Source organism: Ailuropoda melanoleuca, chromosome 15 (assembly GCF_002007445.2).
Source record: "Ailuropoda melanoleuca isolate Jingjing chromosome 15, ASM200744v2, whole genome shotgun sequence".
NCBI classification, from domain to species: domain Eukaryota; kingdom Metazoa; phylum Chordata; class Mammalia; order Carnivora; family Ursidae; genus Ailuropoda; species Ailuropoda melanoleuca.
Genome location: NC_048232.1, coordinates 31,389,750 through 31,414,690, shown reverse-complemented (window position 1 = coordinate 31,414,690; position 24,941 = coordinate 31,389,750). Strand labels below are relative to the sequence as shown.

General features: G+C 43.3%; 1 protein-coding gene and 1 pseudogene across 2 annotated transcripts; one reads left to right on the top strand and one right to left on the bottom strand.

Annotated features, from left to right (window-relative positions):
• Window positions 1–5,762: 5,762 nt before the first annotated feature.
• Window positions 5,763–11,957, bottom strand: GJD4 (gap junction protein delta 4). 2 transcript variants are annotated; one of them, XM_034644536.1, is made up of 3 exons: window positions 11,046–11,957; window positions 8,784–9,678; window positions 5,763–7,126 (listed from the first exon to the last, which is right to left on the bottom strand). In XM_034644536.1, exons 2-3 carry the CDS (start codon window positions 8,884–8,886, stop codon window positions 6,060–6,062), a joined length of 1,170 nt encoding a protein of 389 aa, XP_034500427.1. In that variant the 5' UTR covers window positions 8,887–9,678; window positions 11,046–11,957; the 3' UTR covers window positions 5,763–6,059. The 2 variants fall into 2 exon arrangements, with proteins under 2 accessions (XP_034500427.1, XP_034500428.1); XM_034644537.1 differs by lacking the exon at window positions 11,046–11,957 and having other exon boundaries at window positions 8,784–9,882.
• LOC109491186 lies at window positions 10,624–15,388 on the top strand (annotated as a pseudogene).
• The last annotated feature ends 9,553 nt before the right edge of the window (window positions 15,389–24,941 follow it).

Here is a 24,941-nt window from a genome sequence, read left to right as displayed (position 1 = left end):
CCCCACATATTGCCCAATTGTCTCATTGGAAGAGATTCTCAAATGCAAGGATGATCTTTCCTTATCTTTCTCTTGTGACTCATCCCATGCCTTGCACAAGTACCAGACATACAAGAGATGCTCAAGAAATGCACAGACATAATGAGTAATCTTCAATATTTACATTTATCTTACTTAAGAAAGGTAAAAACTCTTTAATCCACACTCTAACAAATATCACATTTCTAGGTGGAAAGGTAGAACTTTTTTTTAATAATTTTTTATTATGTTATGCTAGTCACCATACAGTATATCCTTAGTTTTTGATGTAATGTTCCATGATCATTATTTGTGTATAACACCCAGTGCACCATGCAATACGTGCCCTCCTTAATACCCATCACTGGCCTATCCCAGTCCCTCACCCCCTTCCCCTCTGAAGCCCTCAGTTTGTTTCCCAGAGTCCACAGTCTCTCATGGTTCATTCCCCCTTCTGTTTACTCCCCCTTCATTCTTCCCTTCCTTCTCCTACCAATCTTCCTGCTATTTCTTATGTTCCATAAATGAGTGAAACCGTATGATAACTGTCTTTCTCTGCTTGACTTATTTCACTTAGTATAATCTCCTCCAGTCCCGTCCAAGTTGCTGCAAATGTTGGGTAATCGTTCTTTTTGATACCTGAGTAATATTCCATTGTATATATGGACCACATCTTCTTAATCCAGCCATCTGTTGAAAGGCATCTCAGCTCCTTCCACGATTTAGCTATTGTGGACAATGCTGCTATGGAATTTCTTTTCATAGATGAGGAAATAAAGACAGAAAAGTAATGTTCTCAGAGCCCTTAGGTAGAGAGAATGGAAAACTTTCCCTGTCCCTGGAGTACAAGTCTTAACCATCCTCTTTACTTCTCCCTGAAGAACCACTGTGGGCACACAACAAAATTTGATGAACTGGCTTTAGCATAAGACTTTATTTCCTTCTAATGGCGAATTGCTCATACCATCTCTGTCAAATTACTGCATTTCATTTCTGGAGGAAATGACCCTGGGTATGCTTAGTGTAAACTGTAATAACGCCTTAGGCTTTATTCAGATCAAATATCCCAGGTGAGGAAGACCAATTTATGGACATTTAAATTGCCTCTCAAATACTATTTCTGAGATCAAAAGCACTTCAACTTTCTAAAGCACAAGAAATGGAGAAAAAGAATTCTTAAACATAAAATAACACATCATTTCATCAACCAAGGGGGAAAACCTCATGCACCTTTGCAGATTCTTTGACAACTTCAAACCAGAAGGAATTTTTTGTAGCTGTTTAGTACACTTATGTGAAGAAAGAATATTTGTGTTGTGTTGGCACCCACCACACACCTTCCTGAGTGGTCACACAATAGGGTTTGCAGTATTTCCCCAGGTCCCCTGTGGCCTGTCTCGGCTATCATCTTTTATCATGAATCTACATCTCAAGGTAAAGCTTTGCAGTTAGCAGCCTGAACACGTGAAAAGCCGGGGTAAAAGACAATCTGACACTTGCCGGCAAAATAAGAAACTGAATTAGAAATAAAAGACTGCATCTTACCCCAAGAGAATGACTCATTGTCTTTTTAAATTATCCCTTTCCCATGAGGCCAGATTGTCCACAATTTCTTCATTATCCCTAATTTCTCACCCCCTCTGTTATTCAACGTAACCTAATACAATTCACAGATCTGCTGCTGAGAGTTCCCAAATCCTGCTTTTTCTGGGCAGCTAGAAGCAAACAGAGAGAAGTATGGAAATGGTTGAGACGTACCACCAGACATAAATTACCATTTTTGTGTTCATAAATATTACATCCTAAATAGGTCCGAGAGAGGCCTCTTTTGGTAAGATAGGCTGTGGGAAGAAGGTTGTGAGCATTCCTAAGTCTGTGCACATCTTTCTCCTCATGCAAATATTATACCATCACAAATTCCTAGAGAGACCTGTTTAGTGTGATCTGTCAGGCATGGACCGGTTCACAACCCAGGGAACCCCCTCCTGTGACACACAAGTCTGTCTCAGAGGGCGTCCACGCCCACTCTCTCTCATCTGAGCTTCCCAACAAAGCCCACAACATAAGGTAGCCCTTCTAGTGCCCAGTTCAGCACTGAGAAAATGAAAGTTGACAGGAATAGGAGGGGTGATTTGAACAGTGGTACTGAAACAATGACATTTTGCTAGAATTCTTTCCCACCAAATTGCTGACCTGTCACATGATGAGGTTTTTTTTTTAACTTCATAGAAAGAAACAGAAGCAAGAGATTAAACGCTAGGTACAGAGGCAATACTCAATAAATATTGGTTTATCAGTGTAGCTCCATTGGTGTGTCAAATCTGATGTCTTAGTTACAGGGGCTGTGTGAGGAACAAGAATGAGAGGACGGGTAGAGGGTTGGAGGGAGAGGAACAGGACCAGAGACACACAGGTGACAGCCTGGGGCGTCTTTCTGCTTTAAGATGGCCAAGGAAATGAATGGCCAATCAACGTCCTGGCCAGGCAGGCACACTCTTTATAATCACTCAGTATTTTAAACATGTCATGTCTCTACTCTGCCTGTCTGGAGAGGGAGGAAACTCTACTTAATAAATCTAGTTTTTGCATTGACTTTTAATTTCCTGAATTCTCCATGAAACTCATTTCACCCAAGTTCGGCTTATGAGAAAATTTAGTCACTTCTGTCGGCTCTATTGTCTGCCTCTCACTCTCTGAGGTCACAGCACAGAAAGAAAATTCCCCGAGGAAAAAGGTTTGTTCTATGATTGACAGGAGAAAGGAAAAATATATATACATACATTTTAAATGGTTGGGGGAGGGGGAGACATCGGTTTGGTTTCTGGGAAACATTTATCCTACAGAGCAAACAAAATGCAGCTGGCAGGGTTTCAGGCTCCACAGCTGCCCCTGGCCCTGAAATGCTCAGGTTGGGGGGCAGGGGTGGGGGCAGTGTCTCCTTCGTAGGAGACCTTCGGCAAGTCTGTGCCAGAGAAGACCAGATGCCCCATCTCTTCATCTGCAAAGTACCACCCTCCTCCTCATTTCTTGCCTGAAACCAAATTTACACTCTGAAAATTCCTAATAGGTTCTCACACTAGATTCCAACACCCTACAAAAAGGAGTCACATTTACTAATTCTGTAAATAATACTTTTCTTGACTAAGCACAAGCATAATCTCATTGATCCTCAAAAGCTTTCTGTCGTGCCTGTCTCGGCGGCCAGCCAGCTGCACTACATGTTGAATCGGAACTTAGATTCCACCAGTGAGGCCCTGTCACTGCCGGACCGCCTGAGAATCACCAGGACATGGGCTTGTCAAGATTTCTGAAGTAAAGTTCCTGGAAAGTTAGACAATATCTAATGAGACTTTCTCACTGTGCAAACACAAAAGCACTTGACTACAACAAGGCATGCGGGAAGACACTTAAACTAAGATCCTTTCTTATTTAAAATGACCTCAATTAAAAGGACAGTCCCAAAGTTTGAGAGATTTGCATTCTAGGCCCTATTCAGTCAGTTCTCTTCAGACTTGCCCCCTCCTTTTTCTTCTCTCTAGCCCCAATACGTCCAAGGACCTGAGCTAACGTCCTTGCTAAGCTTCCCCTCCTCTGAGACTCGTCCTGTCCTGTTCTTACCATCATTCTCATCTTATCAAAACCCATGCTTAGGCAGTTAGCAATGGAAGGGTCTAATGAATTAACCCTTGTTACTATTAAAATGACAGCTCTACATGGCACATGGCATTGGGAAATTTCCAAATTTGTAGAGCACTAAGGAATCTTCTAGTCTAGGTTCCTCTTCACTCAGAGAAGGAAACTGAGGCCCAGAGGGATGAAGTGACCTGCCAGGTAATGGTGACATGGGATGAGAACCCAGATGTCCTACCCTTCTCTCCTTACCTCTCCCCTTATCTCTTGGCACCCATTGCTCTGAATAGTATTTACAGTTTTCCATGAAACCTCAAGGCTCTGGTTCTCCAATAGCAGGATTTTGGACATCAGCAGAGAGGCAAAAGCAGCCTTTCCCAGTGCCACCCAAATAAAATCACACTTGTTTGCAAACCCAAACTTAAGCGTAGACTCCAGCAGGAGAAGGAACACAGAAACACTCTGCCCAGTTCTCTCTGGGGACACGGCCAAGAGGAAACCCCGGCGCAGCCCTTGCTACCTTGTTTTCCCAGCTGTTGTCCAGGCACCCTGCATGGACACACACTACCATGTGTTGAGTTGATTTCGTCACTCAATATTATCAAGGCTAATACTGGGGGCTTGAGAAACTTGTGGAACTTATTTTTAAATAGTAATGAAACACTAGACAATTCTTATATCTCTAAGACAATACCCAACCTTGGGAGGTCCGCCAGAATTGCATGCTGCAAGGGACAAAAACCAAATTTCTCCCCGGAAGCTTTAGGAATATTAGACTCAAAAAGTCACATTTATTGAGCACTTGCTATGTGCTAGACATTGATCTAAGTATCAAAGTATCTAAGGGTCTGAGTCATGGCTCACTGTTTTCAATGAATGGAGGAGCAAGAGAGATTCACTGCATATGTTAAAAATAGGCACATTTATTCAAATATTTTTATGCCAGAACCAATTTGGACTATTTAAGTTTTAACCAAATGCTTTGACATCCCATAGATTTATCAAGCAGGCTGTTATTCTCCATCCTGGCAGGTTTGTCATTGTCAAAGTCTTCTTTAGAACAGTTAAAAGTGGCCGTTGGTTTCATGAGTGCACCGGTTCACCTTTTTTATTATTTGCTGGAGTGAAGGGCAATTCCCTGTCCTTAGCCATTTTGTGTTTGGAGACCAGAGGCTATTCATCAATTCTGGAAGTATGCCCAGATGGCTTTTCCTCCTCTCTTGATAAGGTAAGCAGGTGCATCCTGTCCCATGGTAGCTCTTTCTGCTACACTGTGCCCATCTATGTGGCACTTAAAGGCAACCCTAAATCTCTCACAAAGTCACCTCTACCTTGGGCAGCTCCTAGACCCAAACCAGAGCCACTGAGACATGCAGAGAAGTGCTTATGTGAAGCTCATCTCCAGATATGAGGGAGTTTCCTGTTTCTAGTGCACAGTCAAAACCATGAACAAGGACTGTGAGACCACAACACTAACAGGGTTTCTCATGTGCTCCACTGGAACACGAAGCCTCTCAGGGCCGCCTTACCTGTACAGCTCTCTACAAGACACAGACGAAACCCAGACTAGAATGTGTGTAACAACTCTAGCTCCACTCGTCAACAGCACAAATGTTTCCTCTATGGCAACTATACTTCAATTCAAAATAAAAAATAAAACAAACAAAAATGTGCTCCCTCACGTCAGCGAAAAGCAGCCCCTCAGCAGACACGAGGCAACAGCAAGCATGTGGGGGACCCGTTCCATCTCAGCACCTTATACTCGCAGGAAAAACCACCTCAGAGGCCTCCCCTCAAATCCCCAATTGTTTAGGAGCCAGATTTTCTGCATTTGTCATTTCTCCTACAACACTATGAGGTGTGATATTACAATTCCATCATGATTAATTTTATTAAAGACATTAGAAGTTAAACTAATGTCTCTCTATTGATAACATGCATATCAGATGCCTCTTTTATTCAAAAGGAAAAACAAACAAAAACAAAACAAAAAAACCCTTCATAATAACTCACCAGAAAACATTAAAACATAAATGAGCTCTATTAATGTAAGACAACATGCTTTAATTAAGCACATACTATGGTAAAAAAAAAAAAAAAACCAGCGTGTAGCATCATCCCACGCCTGACACTCTCCAATTAATCATTTTAGCTTCCAGTCACATTGTCAAAAGCACGAAAGTCAAGTGCTTTTGTCAAGAGAAATTGTTATCTAAATTAAGTCTGTGTCTCGAGGACATTAGTCTCCCATGAAGTCCATGTGTCCCATGCCAGCTCGCCTTCTGCCTGTTGATGTTCTCCGGGAACCTGGTCCGTAAGCTTTCACACGGGCCAAAGTGAGTGTGCACCTTCGCGGGCGCGTCTCCGTTTGGACCGGACAGGGCACCTCGGAGCCGCCCAGCTTTCCCTGTTCAGACCCACTCAGACTTTCTGGATCTGGAGCTGGCCAGCCCATCGGGGAGCTGTAGAGGACAGGACGGGTAGCGCCGGGCCAGGCGGCTCCGAGGCGCTGAGGGGTGCTCCTCTGACCTTGTGGGACCCTCGCCCCCGGGGTCCTGGGGGGCCTCTCTGTGCGGCCTACCCCCAGGCTCCTTGCAAGCCGAGGCCGGCTTGTCGCTGGCAGAGGACAGCACCTCGCTCTCGTCCTCGTCCGGAAGCCCCATCCGACCCGACACAGCCGACTTGCCACTGGGGCTGTCGGCAGCCTCCCCGCCAGTGCACAGGTTGGGGTGGATGGGCGTCCCCTCCTCCAGCCACCCCCCGTTGCCGGCCATCTGACCCGGCCTAGCGCCCGGGCTCTGGCAGAGGGCGGCGTGGCCAGGGGCATCCCGGGCGGGGCTCCGGCCCCCGCTCGCCCTGCCCCGCATGCTGCACACGAGGTCGGCCCCGCTGAGCAGCAGGGACAGCGCACTGACCGCCCACATGAAAAGCATCATAATGGACTTCTCCGTGGGCCTGGAGACGTAACAGTCCACCACGCTGGTGCAGGGAGAGTGGGTGCAAGAGAAGCTCTTGGGCACCAAGAATCCAAAGAGGAGGTAATGCGAGGCACCGAAAGCTGCCTCGGTCAGCATCCGAAGAAAGAGGTGGACGATGTAGCCGGAGGAGAAGTCCGGCACGGTCAGGTGGCGCGGCTCCCTGCAGGGCGGAGGGCGGCGCCCGTCCCCAGGGCTCGTGTCAGAGGGATCAGGGCCGGTGCGACCGCCGTCGGGTCCGCAGAGTCCGCGGGCGGCGAGCAAGGCCCCTCTGTGCAGCACATAGACACTGAAAACGGCAGAAGGGAGGAGGACAGACACGCTCTGGATCAGCCAGAACCGCAGGTGGGACACCGGGGAGAAGATGTCGTAGCAGACGTTGGCGCATCCCGGCTGCAGAGTGTTACACACAAACCTCTCCTGCTCATCCTGGTAGACAGGGGAGCCTGCCAAGACGACCACCGCCATCCTCAGCAGCAGCATGAAGATAAGCCAGAGCTTCCCTAGAAAGGAGCAAGCAGGAAGGGCACCATCACCAGCATGCAAACATACTCCCTTCCAGCAACAGTTTTTAAGGATTTGCAGGGGTGAGACTGCAGGACTGAGAAGTCAGTAAGCATGGATGGTAGTCCCCGCGACAGCGTGGGCTAGTTCGCTCCTCTGCCAGATATTTACGGAGGGCGCACAGTGTGTCAGACCCTGTGCTGAACTAGCTGTTTGTGATATGCTTTGAGACTGACAGATTCTAAAGAAGCATTAGAGACTAAAGATGTTTGACTCCAGTACTTCAGAATTTTGGTCATGTCTCCTGGACTGAAAGTTCTAGAAAGAAAGTTGAGCTGAGCAAATTAATGATGTAAATAAGCTCTTACTGTCTGCAGATAATAAGCTTTCTAAAGAATGTTAGCACATTTGTGTAACTGTGTATAGCAAATACAAGCTGCTGATTATAGTTCAGTCGTCTTTATTTTGGTCTAGAAGATCTTTATTTAATGGTTGCTTTATGGTTCTTGAAATCAAATTTCCTTAACGACATTCAACTTTTCAGGTTTCTCAATGATTCGGAATTCCTTTTCCTCTCTTACAGTTATTATGAAATAATGAGGTTCCTCTTTCTTCAATTTATCATGAATAAATGAGACCACCCTAGGAAATCAAAATAACGTCAAAGTCCTATTTTCATGTCACAGGCTAACTCTTTTGGAACACATCTAAGACTCAGTTAAAACAATCTGCAAATATTTTGTTTTATGACATGATACAGAAAACATCACCTGACATCAGAAAAACAAAACTCTATCATAAATGAAGGCAGTTAAGCTCAAAGAATAGAATTATGTGATCACATCATTGACTCAAACTTGAAAGACCAAGTTGATTTTGTTTAAATTCTACAAAATAAAGAGTAAAAGAAATATCAACCATTTCATAGGTGTATTTTAATCCTTTTCTCAAGCCTTTTAAAAATATTTTATTTATTTATTTTGACAGAGAGAGATAATGAGAGAGGGAGAGAGAACACAAGCAGGGGGCGCAGCAGGCAGAGGGAGAGGGAGAAGCAGGCTCTGCGGGGAGCAGGGAGCCTGATGCAGGACTGGATCCCAGAACACTGGGATCGTGACCTGAACCCAAGGCAGACACTCAACTGAGCCACCCAGGCACCCCGTCTCAAGCCTTTTTTCTAGGACATCCATACTTCTCTAAAAATTTTTCATGTCTGCATCAAACACAGAAATAATTGTTACTTCTTAAAAACATAAACAAAAATTTGGATTTGGCTTAAAGAGCACAAGAGAAATGACTAATCCTTACAAATTAAGCTTCAAGGAAAAGATGAACAAGAAGGAAGTGTAATCAAGGCACTAATTTCTCTTTAATTTTTACTGTATTTTTCCTTCTCCCAATCAGGTAACCAGAGAAGAGTTACTCAAAGATATTCCTTCTGCTTGCTTCAGTCTTCAGGCTCAGCACCCAAATGCCAGTGAGAACAGCCCCCAGGAGAAAACACTCACATCCAAGACTTCCTTAAATGATAGTGGAACTGGGGAGCAATTAAAAGAAAGCTTGAACACTCAGCTCTCTTTCTTCCACCAACAAATGGGCCAGGCAAAGTGATGAAAACAAAAACACAAGAGCTTTGGAGCTGTTTCCTATACTCACCCACAATGGTCATGTTGCAGTTGATGGTGATGAGAAGGAATCCAAGCAGGTCCAAACGTTCCATGTTTCCTGAGTGTCGCAGACTCAAGGTTGCTGGAGACATCGGAAGCCTGTGCTCTCCGAAAAGGTGGAAAATCTTCGCAGGAATAAATGTATCTTTGCAACAAAAGACTTAAAGGTGAGAGCTGCAGATAAAAACGGAAAGCTTTGAGCCCAGGAATGGGAGGTAGGTTTTTCTGTCTCCGAGCTGAGATGGCCCTGAGCTGTTTGCCTCTGAGGCAAAGTGTTCTTGACAACTGCAGTGACCAGAAGACAGCAGGAGTCATCTCTCATTGTGGGCTATTCTTACCCTCTTGAGACATTCCAGGCCCATGGCAGTGCTCACATGTCTCTACCGGGAGAGCCAGATGCTTCAGAATATAATAGAAGCAACTACATTTAACCCAAGAAAGAAAAAGTTCTGTTAACTAACCAAAGAAACTTCTCTACTAAAAAGGTGTTTCCTCCTTGCAAATATTTCCACAACCACTTCACTTATTAAAGGAGCACTGAAATGTTCATGTTTTGTCCTCTCTATGAAGCATAGGAGGTAACACTGGCCCACAAGGGTCTGGCTCTCATACTGAATTCCTTTATCATGGGTGAAAGCATAAATCTGCATCTTAGGCACACGTCCCAACTTTAGGCTGTGACTCCATTATTCTCTAGCTATTTCCTGTCTGGGTGAGTGACAAAAGCTTTTTAGTTGAATACAAAAGGCCTGGGGCAGCCGCCTTGTCCCTGGGGAAGTCATCGAATCTCTCCACATATCCTCCTCATCTTGCATCAGGGAGAATCATGCTGTTCCAGTCAGGGCTTGTGGCAGGCAGACACAGAATGATGACGTTGAGAGCACCTAGCATGGAACGAGTGTGCAACAACTCAAATCAGTGGAATTTCGATCCCTAACTGGCCCCCCAAACCTTCATAGATTGCATCTTCCTTTTGTATCTCCCAGCCCCATCTAGCCCAGGGCTGCTCCCATTGAATCAGCTTAATAAATGTCCATTAAATTTGTAATAAAGTATCACTGTCTGGACCTGCTGACATCAATCACAGTTGCATCAAAATCCTCTCGTGGCTGTCACCTTTATATCTGGGAAGAACCCATCCTGCAAGGCTGGGGATCTATCATCAGGGTGGAAATTGTGAACTTTAAAAGGAATGATTTCAATTTTCCATGAAAGCTATTCTTTTATTCCCATCTTTTCTTCATTTCTGATCTATTCTTGACTTTAGTAATATCCCTAAAAAGATTCCCAAAAGAGGAGTACAACAAAGCTGCTTTCATCTTTATTCACATGACACGTTTCCATCCACAGAAAACATTTTGACCCCCTTGAAAGGCACAGTAGTTTTGCTATATTTTAGTCAAATGCTTCAACACGAACAATGAAATTTAGAGAAATTGTGGTTAAGTAAAAAAAATATTGTAATAGCCATATGGTTCAAGTATAAAATAAAGGAAAATATCTTTCCTTCCTAATAGACTGTTTATGATACTGGTTTAAAATTTAAAATACCAGGAAAGCAACTTCTGAATTTTGCTGTGTGATATAAATAATCTATTCTGAACATGGAATAAAATGGAATTTTGCGACCTAGAGTAAATCGCTACAGCTTTTCATGCCTCAGTTTTCTCATCAGTAAAGTAGAAAAAAATGTGTCCTCTGCATACACAGCATGGCTGTGATATGTTAAATGAGATCTTAGACATGAAGATGATTTAAAAATATAAACAATTACATGTGCATCTCAGGGTCTACTCCTCTGGGTTCCCATCCTCGGTCTATCCCTTTGCTCCCACAGCATCTTCTGAACAGGTAATGCTGCCTGTTCTCTCTCCACCCTTATCTATTTTGCTTTTGCTTCTCTAAGTCCACACCACCTCCATTCTTTGCCTTTTTTCCTACTAAAAGATATTTTTTCTCTGCCTGGAAGTTTAAACCCCAGTAGCTGCCAGAAGCAAGATGTGGACAAAAGAGGAGGATGTGGCTGGAGCATCAAACATGTGGCTCTCTATACAATTATCCCAGCCCCCACGCCAGCTTCCCTGGCCTCCCAGGCCTGGCACCCATGGCCCATGTGGGTGCTGGTGGACATGGACAGCGTCCATGGACAGGAGGCCAGCCTCCTGCGGGGCTTCTGCTGCAGCCTCCTAGGGGAATTGCACATGGCACTGGAAATGCAACTTGGATTCCCTCGACTGAGAGCAGTACTGACCTGTGGCTGGACCCAGCAGACAAAGCAGCCAGTGTGTATGAAGCCCAAGGCTTTTTCCTAGACTTGGAGCCAATCCCTGGAGCCTTGGAAGCCATGCAGGAGATGAGCAACTTGCCAAGACACTGAGGTCTTTAACTGCACCAGCTCTCTGGTGAAGCATGAATACTGTGTGGGGAGAAGTACTGCTGAATGGAGAATCACCTGGGGCCTCAGTTTGTGGATTGCGATATCCTGATGAGGGATAGGACCGTTCTTGGGGGACCTGCTCATTGATAACAAGGACACCATGAGAAGCCAAGAGGAGACCCCAAGCTGGGAGCACATCTTGTTCACCTGCTGCCACAACCAGCATCTGGCCTTGCCCCCCACCCCAAGGAGATGGCTGCTCTCCTGGAGTGACAGTTGGAGGGAGATCATAGACAGCAAGCAAGGGGCTGGGACAGTGGATAGTAGCCAAAGGAAAGTAAGGAAGGCCAGCAGGGAACCTCAGCAGAGCTGAATGACAGGGTAGTGTCACACCAGTAGCCCCCAGCACTGTGGAGCAGGGAGACACAGTAACCTCCATTCTCAAAAGCCAGCCACCTGGAACCTCACAAGATGGCTGGCAAGGAAACATGGTGAGAAACTCCCTCAGGAACTTTTTAATAGACCACTTTGGCTCAAAAAAAAAAATTATCCCAGAATCAATAAGGAGGTTTCTATTTGTGTGACTGTAGAGCAGAGAGAAGCTTTGGGGAAGTACTGTGTCCAACTCAATGGAAAAGAAATCCAGTGGGAGTGAGACATAGATATGGCTGAATTGCACAATATGGCATCCTGGGATTTGTTCAGAAATGAAGTGAGCAAAAGGGAAAGGGAACAGAGGAGCCATATGCTATCCAGCCTTCACTTACCTCCCTCTAGCTTAATGACATTGCCAAATTATTTAGGCCTGAGTTTTACCATCTATAAATTAGAGATGATACTTTTTTTTTCAGAGTTGTTGAGAACTAGAGTTAATTTGGCCTATAGAAGGCTCTCAATAAATAACTACAGTCATTTCTCATTATTCATGGTAGTTGCATTGCAGAAAGTCGCCACCAACACTGAATTAGAGATTGCTGGGGACCGCTAGGGGGAATACGGAGNGCCTTCACTTATCTCCCTCTAGTTTAATGACATTGCCAAATTATTTAGGCCTGAGTTTTACCATCTATAAATTAGAGATGATACTTTTTTTTCAGAGTTGTTGAGAACTAGAGTTAATTTGGCCTATAGAAGGCTCTCAATAAATAACTACAGTCATTTCTCATTATTCATGGTAGTTGCATTGCAGAAAGTCGCCACCAACACTGAATTAGAGATTGCTGGGGACCGCTAGNCAGAGTTGTTGAGAACTAGAGTTAATTTGGCCTATAGAAGTCTCTCAATAAATAACTACAGTCATTTCTCATTATTCATGGTAGTTGCATTGCAGAAAGTCGCCACCAACACTGAATTAGAGATTGCTGGGGACCGCTAGGGGGAATACGGAGTTGGTCTGGTCACAGCATTTTAGTCAGTCAATCAATACATAACCTTGTTTTATGTGTGTTTCTGTTAAAAGATACCTTATTTAACATGTATATTTTCTATATATATTTAATATAGTTGGCTCATTAACATTGACCTCACAGCCTATCGTGCTGTATCTCATGCCTGGATGAAGCTCAGCTAACATGTGCTTTCTCCAGGAGGCACAGCGCAGGCTTCTGCCCCGGGAACATTAGCATGGCAGCACTATGTTTGGGGGCTTTTTAAACAGCAATCACCAACAAAAAGCACAAAAAGTTTGAGGGGCTCCTGGGTGGTTTAGTCAGTTAAGCATCTGCCTTTGGCTCGAGTCATGAACCCAGGGGCCTGAGATGGAACCCCTGCATCAGACTCCCTGCTCAGCAGGAATCCTGTTTCTCCCTCTGCCTCTGCCTGCCACTCCCCCTGCTTGTGCTCTCTCTCTCTGTCAAATAAATAAATAAATATTTTTTTTTAAAAAGGGCACAAAAATTTGGAAAACATGGCACTAAATAAACCAACTCCCCCCCAAAAAAACCCCTTGTTTATAGTCCCTGAAACAAGAAGGCAACCCATCAGCGTTTCCCACCTCTGCTGGGGACATGCGTGCTGGGCAACAAACTCTTCAGTGTTCCGTACATGTCCACGAATACCAGGACAGCCTACAGGTAGTGATTCTGGCTTTACAAAAATATCGTAGCGGTTCGGAAAATTTACAAATACCGAGTCCATGAATAATGAGGATTGACTAATAGTAAGGACCTCCTAGAGGGAGGAGAAGCTGAAGCTGATGAAAGGTGGCTTCAGAAGACTGATGTGTGTGTAGGAGCCAGGAGGGCAGAGTTAACGGTAGTGGAGCGAGGAATCCAGGCACACAGCCCACCCACTCCCATTCCCACCGCAGTCAGAACACCTCCACTTCTATCTTCATTACTTTCATGTTTTGGCCAAGATCCCCCTTATTAATAAAGAAATGTACCTCTAAAAAGAAATGTTAGAAATGTGGCCTATGTGAAAATAAGGATGAAAGGCAGCCTAATATCAAGGTTTAGAACACAAGTTCTGGAGTCTGACGGCCTAGATGAAAATTCTAGTTTCTTGACCATGTGACCTTGGGAAGTTACTTTCCTCAGTTTCCTCACTGTAAAAGCACATTATCTAACCCCCACCTTGGAATGATTGTGAAGAACAGATGAGAGAATACCTAAAGCACAGAGAGCAGCATCTAGCCAATGATGTGTACTCAAACCATTCGTCCTTATTCTTATCACCCCAAGAATCAGGTGCCAGCGAAGGTGGGGGTCTTGCAGTGGCTTCTCCTCCTAATGATGGGTGCCCCGGCGTCCGGAGCAGCCAGCCTGAAACCTGCCAAGAGAAGGGTATTTTTCCTCCCAGGCTCAAAGTGGCAAATAACTACTAGGGAAATAGAATTCAGCTTCTGGAGGGCTTGGAAGTGATGGCATCTGTTTTGTTTGCTCTGTGTGTGTGTGTGTTTAAGGAATAGATTGTCTAATTTGGGAAATGAAGGTTTTCATTGTTCTCAGGATTGAAATGACTTTTTCAGGACTGGATAGAAAGCAAAGGTTCAGCACCAACACAACAGACCAATCATGCCAGCAGTCACATTTCATGTGCATATATAAATCTCGTAACAATTTATTATAACCACTTACTTTTCTGGCAATAGACGCATAGGTAATCTAGGGTGAACCAGCTCTGTGCAGACCTTCTACCACCCAAACCCACACACTCTTCCATACCAGACTTACAGCCAAAAATTAACAACCTAGGCAACAAGAGATCCCAAAGAACAGGAAACAAGGTGGAAATTTTCTTCTGCTGAGGAATTTTCTGCTCCTATGGTCCAAGAGCTGTCATTCTTAGATTGTTTTTTCAACTCCAGTTCAACTCAACTTCATGGCTTTTAGAAACCAAGGCAAGATGTTTTCTCTCCCCCAAGATGGCATTGACAGTGTCCCATGGAATTTGTTTTTGCGGCACTTAGGCTGGTTCTTGTAAGCAGAGAGGTATGACTTCTCTCACAAAGGAGGAAAACAGTTTCATGTCCAATTTTCTTTGTGACGAAAGCGAAAGTCTCCATCATAAGCTTGCTTTATGTTCACAGATCTTAGGAAGTATATCAGAACATCCTTTGAAGGCTGAGTGCCATGTTTAAGTTTAAATATTTGTGTTCCCCCAAAATTCATATGTTGAAATCCTAACCCCAAGATGATAGTATTAGGAGTGGAACACAGGAAAAATAATGGCCTTCTCTGAGCCAGAGGCTTTTCCTAACTAGACACCAAATTTGCCAGCACCTTGATCTCGGACTTCAGCCTCCAGAACTGTGAGAAAAAAGTGTCTATTGTTATAACCTACCTAGTCTATGGTATTTTGTTATAGCAGTCCCAATGGACCAAGACACTGTAATGTCAGTTGAAACCAAATCCCATGGATTTTCTCACCCTGCAGGCAGGAAGGAGTTATCCTCTCATTACTATTACTATCACTGCCCTTTGAACTTAGTGATGCCTTTCAAAATATTGCTGATAGTGTGATGAACACAGGTAAGTCAGTAACTATTTACTGAGCACCTACTTTGTCTCAGGCACTATTCTAGGCATTGGGAAAATGGCAGAGAATGAAACAGATGGACATTTCTGCCCTCTGGCCTTGTTGGTCTTACATTCTAGTGGAAAGAACTGGCAATAAACGAAATAAATATCTTTGACAAAATGAATCATTCATTAGACGGTGATAAATGCCAGGCAGAAGACAAGGCCCTGAAGGAAGTAGAGGATGTCAAGGTCTAGAGGGTGACCAGGACGGCCTCCTCAAGAAGAGCACACTCGTAAAGGAGACACCCTGAGCCACAAGACCTTCCAGACTAATTCCTATTCTCCTTTCTACTCTTCGTGGGCTTACATTACACAGCACATTTTGAGAGTTTCTAAATGTCAAAAAATCCTTTATGGGGCATGCATATGGACCATGTTACCTAGTGCAACTTCCCGGGAACATGGTTTACCATCTCGGTCACAGGTGAAGCAATAGAGCCGGACTACAGAGCAGAGAGTAGGCACCCAGTCAGTCTCTTTCCAGTTGTCCACACCGTTTCCTCATATGGCCGCCACAGGTGTCCGACAGGGTCTGCACTTGCCGCAGATATGCCTATTCCTTTCACTGGTGGCATTGTGTATTTGTTTTCAGGTAGAGTCAAATCAGTTAAAAATTATTCATCAAAGCAGTTGCTAGTAGTCAAAGGAGAGAGACAGCACAGACTTTGAGGTTAGAAGGGCTGGATGCAGTCCTGGTTCCAAGCACTTACCAGTGTTTGGCCTTGAACAAATATCAACCTACCTGAGCTTGTTTTGTTATCTTCAAAAGGGAGATGATAATACCTACTTCATGGAGTTGAGGATTCATTCATTTCAAACATATTGAGCACCCAAAACTCTGCCAAGTCTTGGGAATACAATCAAGAAAAAGCTAATGGGCTCCTGCCTGTGGCAGAAAGATAATTTTAAGATGCAATAAATGAGGGGTTCCTGGGTGGCTCAGTTGGTTAAGCATTTGCCTTTGGCTCAGATCATGATCCCGGGGTCCTGGAATTGAGCCCTGCGTCGGGCTCCCTGCTCAGCGGGGAGTCTGCTTCTCCCTCTCCCCTCTGCGGCTCCCCCTGCTTATGCTCTCTGGCTCCCTCTCTGTCAAGTCAATAAATAAAATCTTTAAAAAACATAGAATAAAATGCAGTAAGTGAGCAGTTACAGTAAAGTGTGAGGGATACAGCGTAAGGAAAGTATGGTGCTGCTTTGTGGGAACACGAGAAGTAGCACCAGCTCACAGATGCATTCGAGAGGACCTCCCGGAAGAATCTAGTCTCTCAGCTAGAATCTGAGGGCAAATTATGAGGCAGTCACCAAATTCCTCCCTGATTTCATGATTTGCCTTTATTATTTTGGAAAAGGTAGTGGAAATTGGAAAATAAAAGTGATACGATTAGCAACCCGAAGTGAAGATCTCATCAACTTCACAGAGTTGACCCACAGATAGGAGTCACTAATCAGACCCAAAAGGGCAAATCTTTGGCCTCAATAAAGAGCTAATTAGACTTAAGCTAGTTAACTCTGTGTTCAGTCTAGAAAGGAAAGAAAAAAATTTACAATTGCATCATAAACACAAATGTCTCAGGACTTCTCCTTTAAAGCTCTCCAGACATATAGATGTTGGTCTCTCACATATTTCGTTTCGTGAGAGTTTTCAGAATTGCATTATGTGGGAAAATAAGAGACTGTCAGTTCAGCTCCATTCTGGACATCACATGGAGAGCTTACACCTCAAACTCACATGTCCAAACACACTGCACTTTTTCCTATGTTCTCTCTCTAATTGAATGACACCAAGACCCACCTCACCTGAGGCAAATTTGCAGCATTCGACTTGCTTTAAGCACTTTTTAAAAAAATTTCACTGCTTAATGATCTTTAGGGTCTCCCATTGCCTCCAGGATGATGTCAAGCAGAGCTCACCAAGCCCTTCGAGACCTGGCCTCCTCTCTCCCCAGCCCTGCATTCTGCGCACTCAAAAGCCTGAATTTCTTGCAGCTCCCATGACCTGTGTTGCCTCTGAGACCTGCCACAGCTGTTTCCTACATAGATGGCACCTTACCTTCTCTGTGGCAGGCTTCCAGAGACTTCCTTCTCCTCCACCCAAGACCAGCTTAGGTGTCCTCACGTAGCATCCCGTGCTAATGTTCCGGACATGCAACCCTGGGCAGTATCGATTGTGCACAGCCACTGCCCAGCCTCTGTGCCTCACCACCTCAGCCCCCTCAAGATAATGACAGGACTCCGGTTCTCCTCACTGTCCAGTGATCTTCCTTTATACTTGCTGCTTCTCAGTTGAGCATCAGTTCAACTTAGCAATCAAGGGGAGAAAGAATACAATAGAAAAATGTGGATTTGAGTCTTAGACCCATCACTTACTCTGGGTCTTATTTCCTCTGTTGTAAAACAGGGATCATAACGGCATCTACCTCTTAGGTTGTTAAGAGAATTAAACAAGATACAACAAGTAAACGGCCAGGCACAGTGCAAATGTTCAGTAAATGGTAGCTAGAATTAAGGTCACTTTGTCTTGTCCCTCCTATGTCTTTCACCTTATTCATTTTTTTTTCTATAAAGGACTTGCCTTTTTTTGGTGAGCCAGCCAGAGTGGTTCTTTCCCTTTGCTCAATGAACAGGGCAGTCACAGCACACCAGAGGCACTTTGAACAATTTCTGACTCAATTTTCCTTGGGATTGGACGTTTATCATCAACCATTTTGTCCCACCTTTTCTGTGTGGAAGGAAGGGAGGAAGACACTGGGTGGCTGCAACATTATGTGAGCTCAGGGTTCGATGAATAAAGAGCAAACCAGTTCATGTCCCGCCCTCTGTGTTTCTCTCTGCCTGTTCTCTACCATGAAACACTAGAAGGGGGAATGAAGGAATTTGACCTATTTTAAAACGCACAACTGTTAAATGCTAACCCTCCAAATATTCACAACCTCTTTGATTTGCAATGAGTGATTAGCGTGTTTGTTACAAATGAAGGATATATTCAAAAGCCCTAGACAGTGGTGTCTCAAAGAGCAGGCGAGAGTTAATTTGTCTCTGAGCCAATATCCTACCCTGCACACCAGCAATCTGAGAGACAAGGGATCTCCTCAGGCAGTCTTTTTAACTCAAGTTTTCTCTTAAGGAACAAAATGAAAGGAAGGTAGGGAGTATCCATTTCATTTGCTGCAATGCAGTTGGTACAGCCAGGACCTCCACAGAAACCGGCCGTGCAATTACGAAGCTCTATTTCCATATGAAAGCAAAGACAAACAAACAACAAAGTAGAAAAATTAAGTGTGAGGAAAATGGACAAGGGTTTAAAATAGAGTGACTGGGTGATAATGCGGAGCTGGATCAGGCAGCATCAACCGTCAACAATATCACTTTTAATCTAAGAGTGTGATTTATTTAAGAGTAGGGGACAGCTCAGAGAAAAAACAACACACTGTGTCCTTCCCATGAGCCAGGCCTGACCTGGCCAGTGTACACACATTCCTTTATTTTTTTAAGTTTTAATTTAAATTCCAGTTAGTGAAAATACAGTGAAATATTAGTTTCAGGTGTACAAAATACTGATTCAGCACTCCGTGCAACACCTGGTGCTCATGCAACAAGTGCACTCCTTAATCCCCATCACCTGATTAACAGCCCCCACCTCCCCTCTGCTAACCATCAATTTGTTCTCTATAGTTAAGAGTCTGTTTCTTGGTTTGCCTTTCTCTCCTTCTTCCCCTTTGCTCATTTGTTTTGTTCCTTAAATTCCATGCATGAATGAAATCATAAGGTGTTTGTCTTTCTCTGACTTATTTCACTTAGCATAATACTCTCTAGCTCCATCTATGTTGTTGTAAATGACAAGATTTCATTCTTTTTTATGGCTGAGTGATATTCCATTGTTTACATATACCACATCTTCTTTATCCATTCATCAGTCGATGGACATCTGGGTTCTTTCCATAATTTGTCTGTTGTAAATAATGCTGCTATAAAAATTGGGGTGTATGTTTGAATTTGAATTAGTATTTTTGTATCCTTTGGGTAAATCCAGTGCAATCACTGGATAGATCATAGGGTAGCTCTATTTTTAACTTTTTGAGGAACCTCCATACTGCTTTCCCAAGTGGCTGCACCACTTTGCATTCCCACCAACAGTGCAAGAGTCTTCCCTTTTCTCCACATCCTTGCCAACACCTGCTGTTTCTTGTGTTGTTGAGTTTAGCCATTCTGAAAGGTGTGAGGTGATATCTCATTGTAGTTTTGATTGACACTTTATTTGATAGCTCGAGTTTACCCAACTAGTAATTGGAAGAACAGGAACTTGAACCCAGGGCTCGACATCAAAGCTTTTCACCCTGTGCCCCCGTAAGAACATTATGGCCTCACCTGTAAAGGAGCTACAAGAGAAACCTGGAGGGGTCTTAAAGTTTTGTTTTGTTTTTTTCTTCTCTAAAGAAGGTAACAGAGAGCTTATTCAGTGCTTCTGAAGAAAAGTGAGGGTTTCATTCAACGATAATACCATGTACTGTGTGCCAGACACTGTGTCCAGGTAAGGACATAGGTGAATAAGACACAGCCCTTTCCATCAAGGAGGATGAGGCAGACAAGTACAATTCTAACAGTAAGAACAGTGACCAACTTTCCAGATTCCAGAAAATCTAAGACATGGTCATATAAGAGTAATGAATGCTAAGGCCTATAACAGAGGTATAAGGTGAGCATTGAAGAGAGAACTAGTATTTGTAGTACGTGTGTTTGTGAGTGCGTGTGTGTGTGCGCACACACAGCCATGTTATAGATGAAGAAGATAAGGCTCCATGATGTTTCGTGACAGCCTAGGACCACACAGGCTATAGTGGCAAAGCTGGGATTCTTTCCCAATTTATTTGACTCCAAAGTCCATAGTCTTTCCACGTTACAAAGAGACAGGAGCAATCGGGAAACCTGGGGAGAGCTGCATAGAGAAGCTCACATTCCCAGGCCACACTAGATGAGACTTATCTTTTGGGCAGTTCCTTTCTGGAACCAGCTAAGATCTATAGCAGGTTTGTTGGTAAGCTACTTTGATCTTTTTTGGAAAGAATTGGAATAAATAAATTCAATCATTCATTAAGAGGCAACAAAGAGCTCTTCCTGTTAGCTGAGTTTGGATTTATGGAAAAGCTCTTTTAAGGATAATCCATTCTAATCCCAACACTACCCCCAGGCAGTTTTCTTGGGAAATATGACTGAAGTTTAAAAGATTAAATTGTGTGTATAAAGTAGATTTTTAAGAATGATTTTTCCCAAGGAGTGGCTCCTTTCTCTTCTTAGGTGGGACTGGTTTAATTAACTATAATGAGCGTGAATCACCCTGAGAACTAATCTTTTTTCTTTTTTTGAAAAGTATTCTCCTAATTTGAGTGCACTGAGAGCTCACTACTTGCTTCCAATGGGTAGAAAGTGGGGTAGAGGGCCTGAAGCAGCTCATTGCAAGACTTATTTGGACCCTAAAGTAGATCTCCATCTTAAGTAATACTAACAATGATCCTCTACCAGGTTGCCAATTTCTGAGAGTTCTAGCTGAACCTAGAAGTAAGTGTCAAGTAGCAGTTACTACAGTGTTTTAAAGACCAGGAACTAATACCTAAAGATGGAAAATAGCCAACAAGAGCTAATGACGCATTTGATTCAAAAATTGAAAGGCAGAACTTAAGGAAAAATACACGAGACATATCTTTTTTTTTTAAAGATTTATTTATTTGACAGAGAGAGAGAAAGCCAGCAAGAGAGGGAACACAAGCAGGGGGAGTGGGAGAGGAAGAAGCAGGCTCCCAGCGGAGGAGCCTGATGTGGGGATCGATCCCATAACGCCGAGATCACGCCCTGAGCTGAAGGCAGGTGCTTAATGACTGAGCCACCCAGGCGCCCCGAGACATATCTTTTAATCTTTTAATTGCTGTGTGTGTGTGTTCTGTATTTCAGCCTTATTGTGAGCTCCTTGAGGTCAAAGCCAAATCTGTTAAACTGTTTTTCTTTCTCCCTAATAATGCCCTAGGATAGTTTACTCAGTAAATCCATGGTGGTAAAGACAACCTTGCAAGTAGCCATGTAGTATTTCCCTTTTTAATTTAAAACAGCAGCTATAGATGTTATTTCCTAATTGGCCAGTTTATGTAATTAGAAGTTTTGTTATCAGATGCATAACTATTAAGATTTTTTACATCTCATTGATGAACTGACCCTTTTATCATTATGAAATGTCCCTCTTGATCTCTAGTATTGTTCCTTGTCCTGAAGTATATTTTTCTGACGGCGATATAGTCATTTTCCTCATAATTTTTGTTTTCTTTTAAATTCTTGAGTTTATTTAGAATAACTGGTCTTATAGTCCTTGTCTGCTAATTCCATCATCTGGGTCTATTATTTCTGAGTCTATTAATATTGACTGATTTTTCTCCTCATTGGGGGTCACATTTTCCTGTTTCGTCACAAGTCTAGTTATTTTTATTGAATGCTGGACATTGTGTGTGTTACATTGTTGAATGCTGGGTTTTATTTTCCTTCAAAAACTGTTGAATTGATTTGACGGGCAATTAAGTTGTTTGATTATTAGCTTGGTCTTCCTGAGGCTTGTTTTTAGCTTTGTTAAAGTGGATCCAGTTTGGCCCTTTTGAGGGTATTTCATTTCTAAAGTCTTTACTGACTCTTCCAGTTGTTTAACAAGCTATCTTCACTTTGGCCAGAACCGAAATGTCTCCTTACCCTAGATGAGGCCTAGGAATTATTCAGCTTAAAGCTCCCATTTCCTGACCATATGGAGTTTTGCTCTTCATATTTGCAGCTTAGTATTCAGCCAAAGACTCAAGGGAACTTCTATGCACATTTCTGGAGTTCTATATAGCTCCCTTTTCTCTGGAATCTTATCCTACACTCTCTGGCTGTGTCAGTCTTCCCAAACTCTAATCTCTGTCTTTCAACTCAATGAGACCTCCATGCTCTGCTTGGGTTTTCCCTGGGTACAGTTCAAAAACTGTCTCCAGATAAAAAGCTGAAACAATTGTAGGGTTTACTTCCTTTTTTCCCCCTAGAGTCAGGGATTGCAGTCCTTTGATGCCTATTTTTGATAACTGAAAACTTTTGCTTCACATATTTCATCCAGGATTTTTAGTTGTTTATAGTGGGAGGTCTAGGCCAATATCATTTATTCTGTCATGACTATGGGCAGAAACCCTGCTTAATAATCTGTGTCAACCTTGACCCCAATATCCCTTTATTCTTGGGATACAGAGAAAGAGCAATATTTTTCTCCCATTAATCTTTAATTTATCCTTGCTGTATGGAGACGTGTACTTGCTGTCAGGATTCTTCAAGTAACTTGATTTGAAGTATTCTAACCAGGCCATGGAAATGATAGGTAAACTTGGCTATCATCATGTATGGAGCAGACTGAGTACACTTATGAAAGAAAAATGGAAAGCAAGAGTGGAAGAGGAGAAAGAGCAAAGGAAAGAAGCAGGGGAGAGAGAAAATCACATAGAAGAATGGTTAAGGAAAAGAACAAGAATTTTAAATCACCATGAATTAAGTTTTTCAGAAGAATAACACTCCTGCCTACAGCCAGAGGTGCTGTGAGCATGGAGGCACAGAAGAGAAAAAGGGGACAAAATATTTCTGTTTTTATTCATTGCATTTTCTTCCTTTTGCAAGGAAGGACATATTTATGATAAGAAATCCTTATGATAAGACAATTAAAAGTGATAAGGATAGTGGAATATTTTAACTTAAGATTTTTTTTTAGTTATTAAATGAAGACAATGGATTTTGGCAGTGGGGTGAAGATGGGTATTGAGTGCTGGAGATGTCAGTGAGTAAGTATTCTAGCTGCGCCAGACGACCCAGCTAATTTAGCTCCTTTCAGCTTCCACAGCAAAATGGCTTACTATGTGTAGTCTGTGACATCAGTAAATAATCCATCCTAGAAGACAACAGGTGTTGAGTTCTTACTTCTTACTTGTATTTCTAGTTTATTACTTGTATTCCGGACTTAGCCTTTTAGAAACAAAACCCATACTGTTCCCATAGTTGCCAGAGTTATCGAAGCTAAGGGTATTTTTTCTGACTAAAGACAAATGGCTGGAAATTAAACGGACTTTTGTTGTTGATGTTGTTGTGTTGTTTTGTTTTGTTTTGTTTTTGGCGCAGTGGGAAAAAATTCTACAATTCAACAAAAATCCTCAGCATGTACTGAACAGGCTGGGACTTCCAGGGGATTTCCTAGAAGTGCTTTGTACCATTTCTCAAGGACAACCAAAATCTGAAACTAGTTGTTTCCTGTTTCTTCCTCTTTTTTGATCACTTGGAACACTGAGACAGACCAGAAACTGAATATGTGAAAAAATGTCTCAAAGTACAGCTGTTTTAAAATGGCCATAAGGAGCAATGTCAGTGTGCAAGGATAGCATGCGCATGAGCCTCTGGCATCAGCTACGCGGATGCTTCCTCTACTTGGAGCTGAGTGGAGAAAAGCCTTCCCGTAAAGGATGATTTCAACCAAGAGTTTATTTTGACCACCAACATGAGAGCTTGCTGAGTTTCTCTGCCTTGTCCACCACTCTCTTTACTATAAGTGAGGGTAGCTCAGAAGGAGGTGACACTCACTGCTTCTAAACTAAGGAAGGGACTATTAGCAGATGTGGGGTGGGATTGCATTTCCTGATCCACACTCTCAAGACAAGGATTTAAAGAGAGCAGGGGTATGCCTCTGCCTCCCTTCAGTGGTGCTCTTAATGTGTCTGTGTCTGCGACAAGAGGAACCCTAATTAAAAATGATATTTGTGATGTCGGAGAACCAGACCACACAGCAGCTGCAGGGTGGCTGGGCTCAGTCCTCTTATGAGTGCTGTTTGTCAACTGCCATTCTAAAGTCTTAGGTAGATAGGGGGCCAGTTCCGATGACCTTGGCAACGGAAGTACCAGCATCTAACAACGGATGGAAGGGGATGGGTGTTTTCTTCAGATGGGGAAGAAAACGTGACTAGTGCCATCTAAGTATTTACAATCTCATGAGAGAGCAGCACACATTCCCAGCACTGGTAGAACAGGGGAAAGACCTCAGACATCACTGGCTCATCTGAAGGAATTCTTCAGACGTCAAAGAGCAAAAATGAAGTTAAGAAAATTGTTGTGGGCTGAATTGTGTTTCCCCAAAATTCATATGTTGAAGTCCTAACCCACAATACCTCAGATTGTGACTGAATTTGGAGAAAGAACCTTTAAAGAGGCAATTAAGTTAACGAGGCCATTGGGATAGGCCCTAATCCACCCAGCTGGTGTCCTTTTAAAGAGGTTAGGATACACACCTGGGATGCAGGAACACACAGGAAGACCACAAAACGGCATGGGGAGAAGGCAGCCATCCACAGGCCAGGGAGACAGGTCTTAGAAGAATCCAACTCTACTCACCCTTTGATCTTGGATTTCTAGCCTCCAACACTGTGACAAAATTGATTTCTGCTCTGTAAGCCACCCAGCCTGTGGTACTTTGTTCTGGTAGCCCTTGCAAACTGAAACAAAAGGTGAAGGAATTTGTCCAAGTTTACATAAGAATTTGGAATCAGAGCTCTGAATCTCCCAGAACTGCAATCTTCCCATTTAACCACAGAGCACCCACATATGGACATAACAGAGGAGTCACTCAAACTTTAAGAAGGTTTTTCCTGTAGAGTTCTATGAATACATAGAGCCTCATAATGGGAAAACGTGTGCGATTCAAACGCCACTTCCTGCG

Excerpts from the sequence above, each read along its gene's own strand:
- GJD4 (XM_034644536.1), bottom strand. The coding sequence starts at position 8,886 with ATGTCTCCAGCAACCTTGAGTCTGCGACACTCAGGAAACATGGAACGT. Across the intron at positions 7,127-8,783 it reads CTGCAACATGACCATTGTGG|GGAAGCTCTGGCTTATCTTC; the intron begins GTGAGTATAGGA and ends GCTCCTTTCTAG.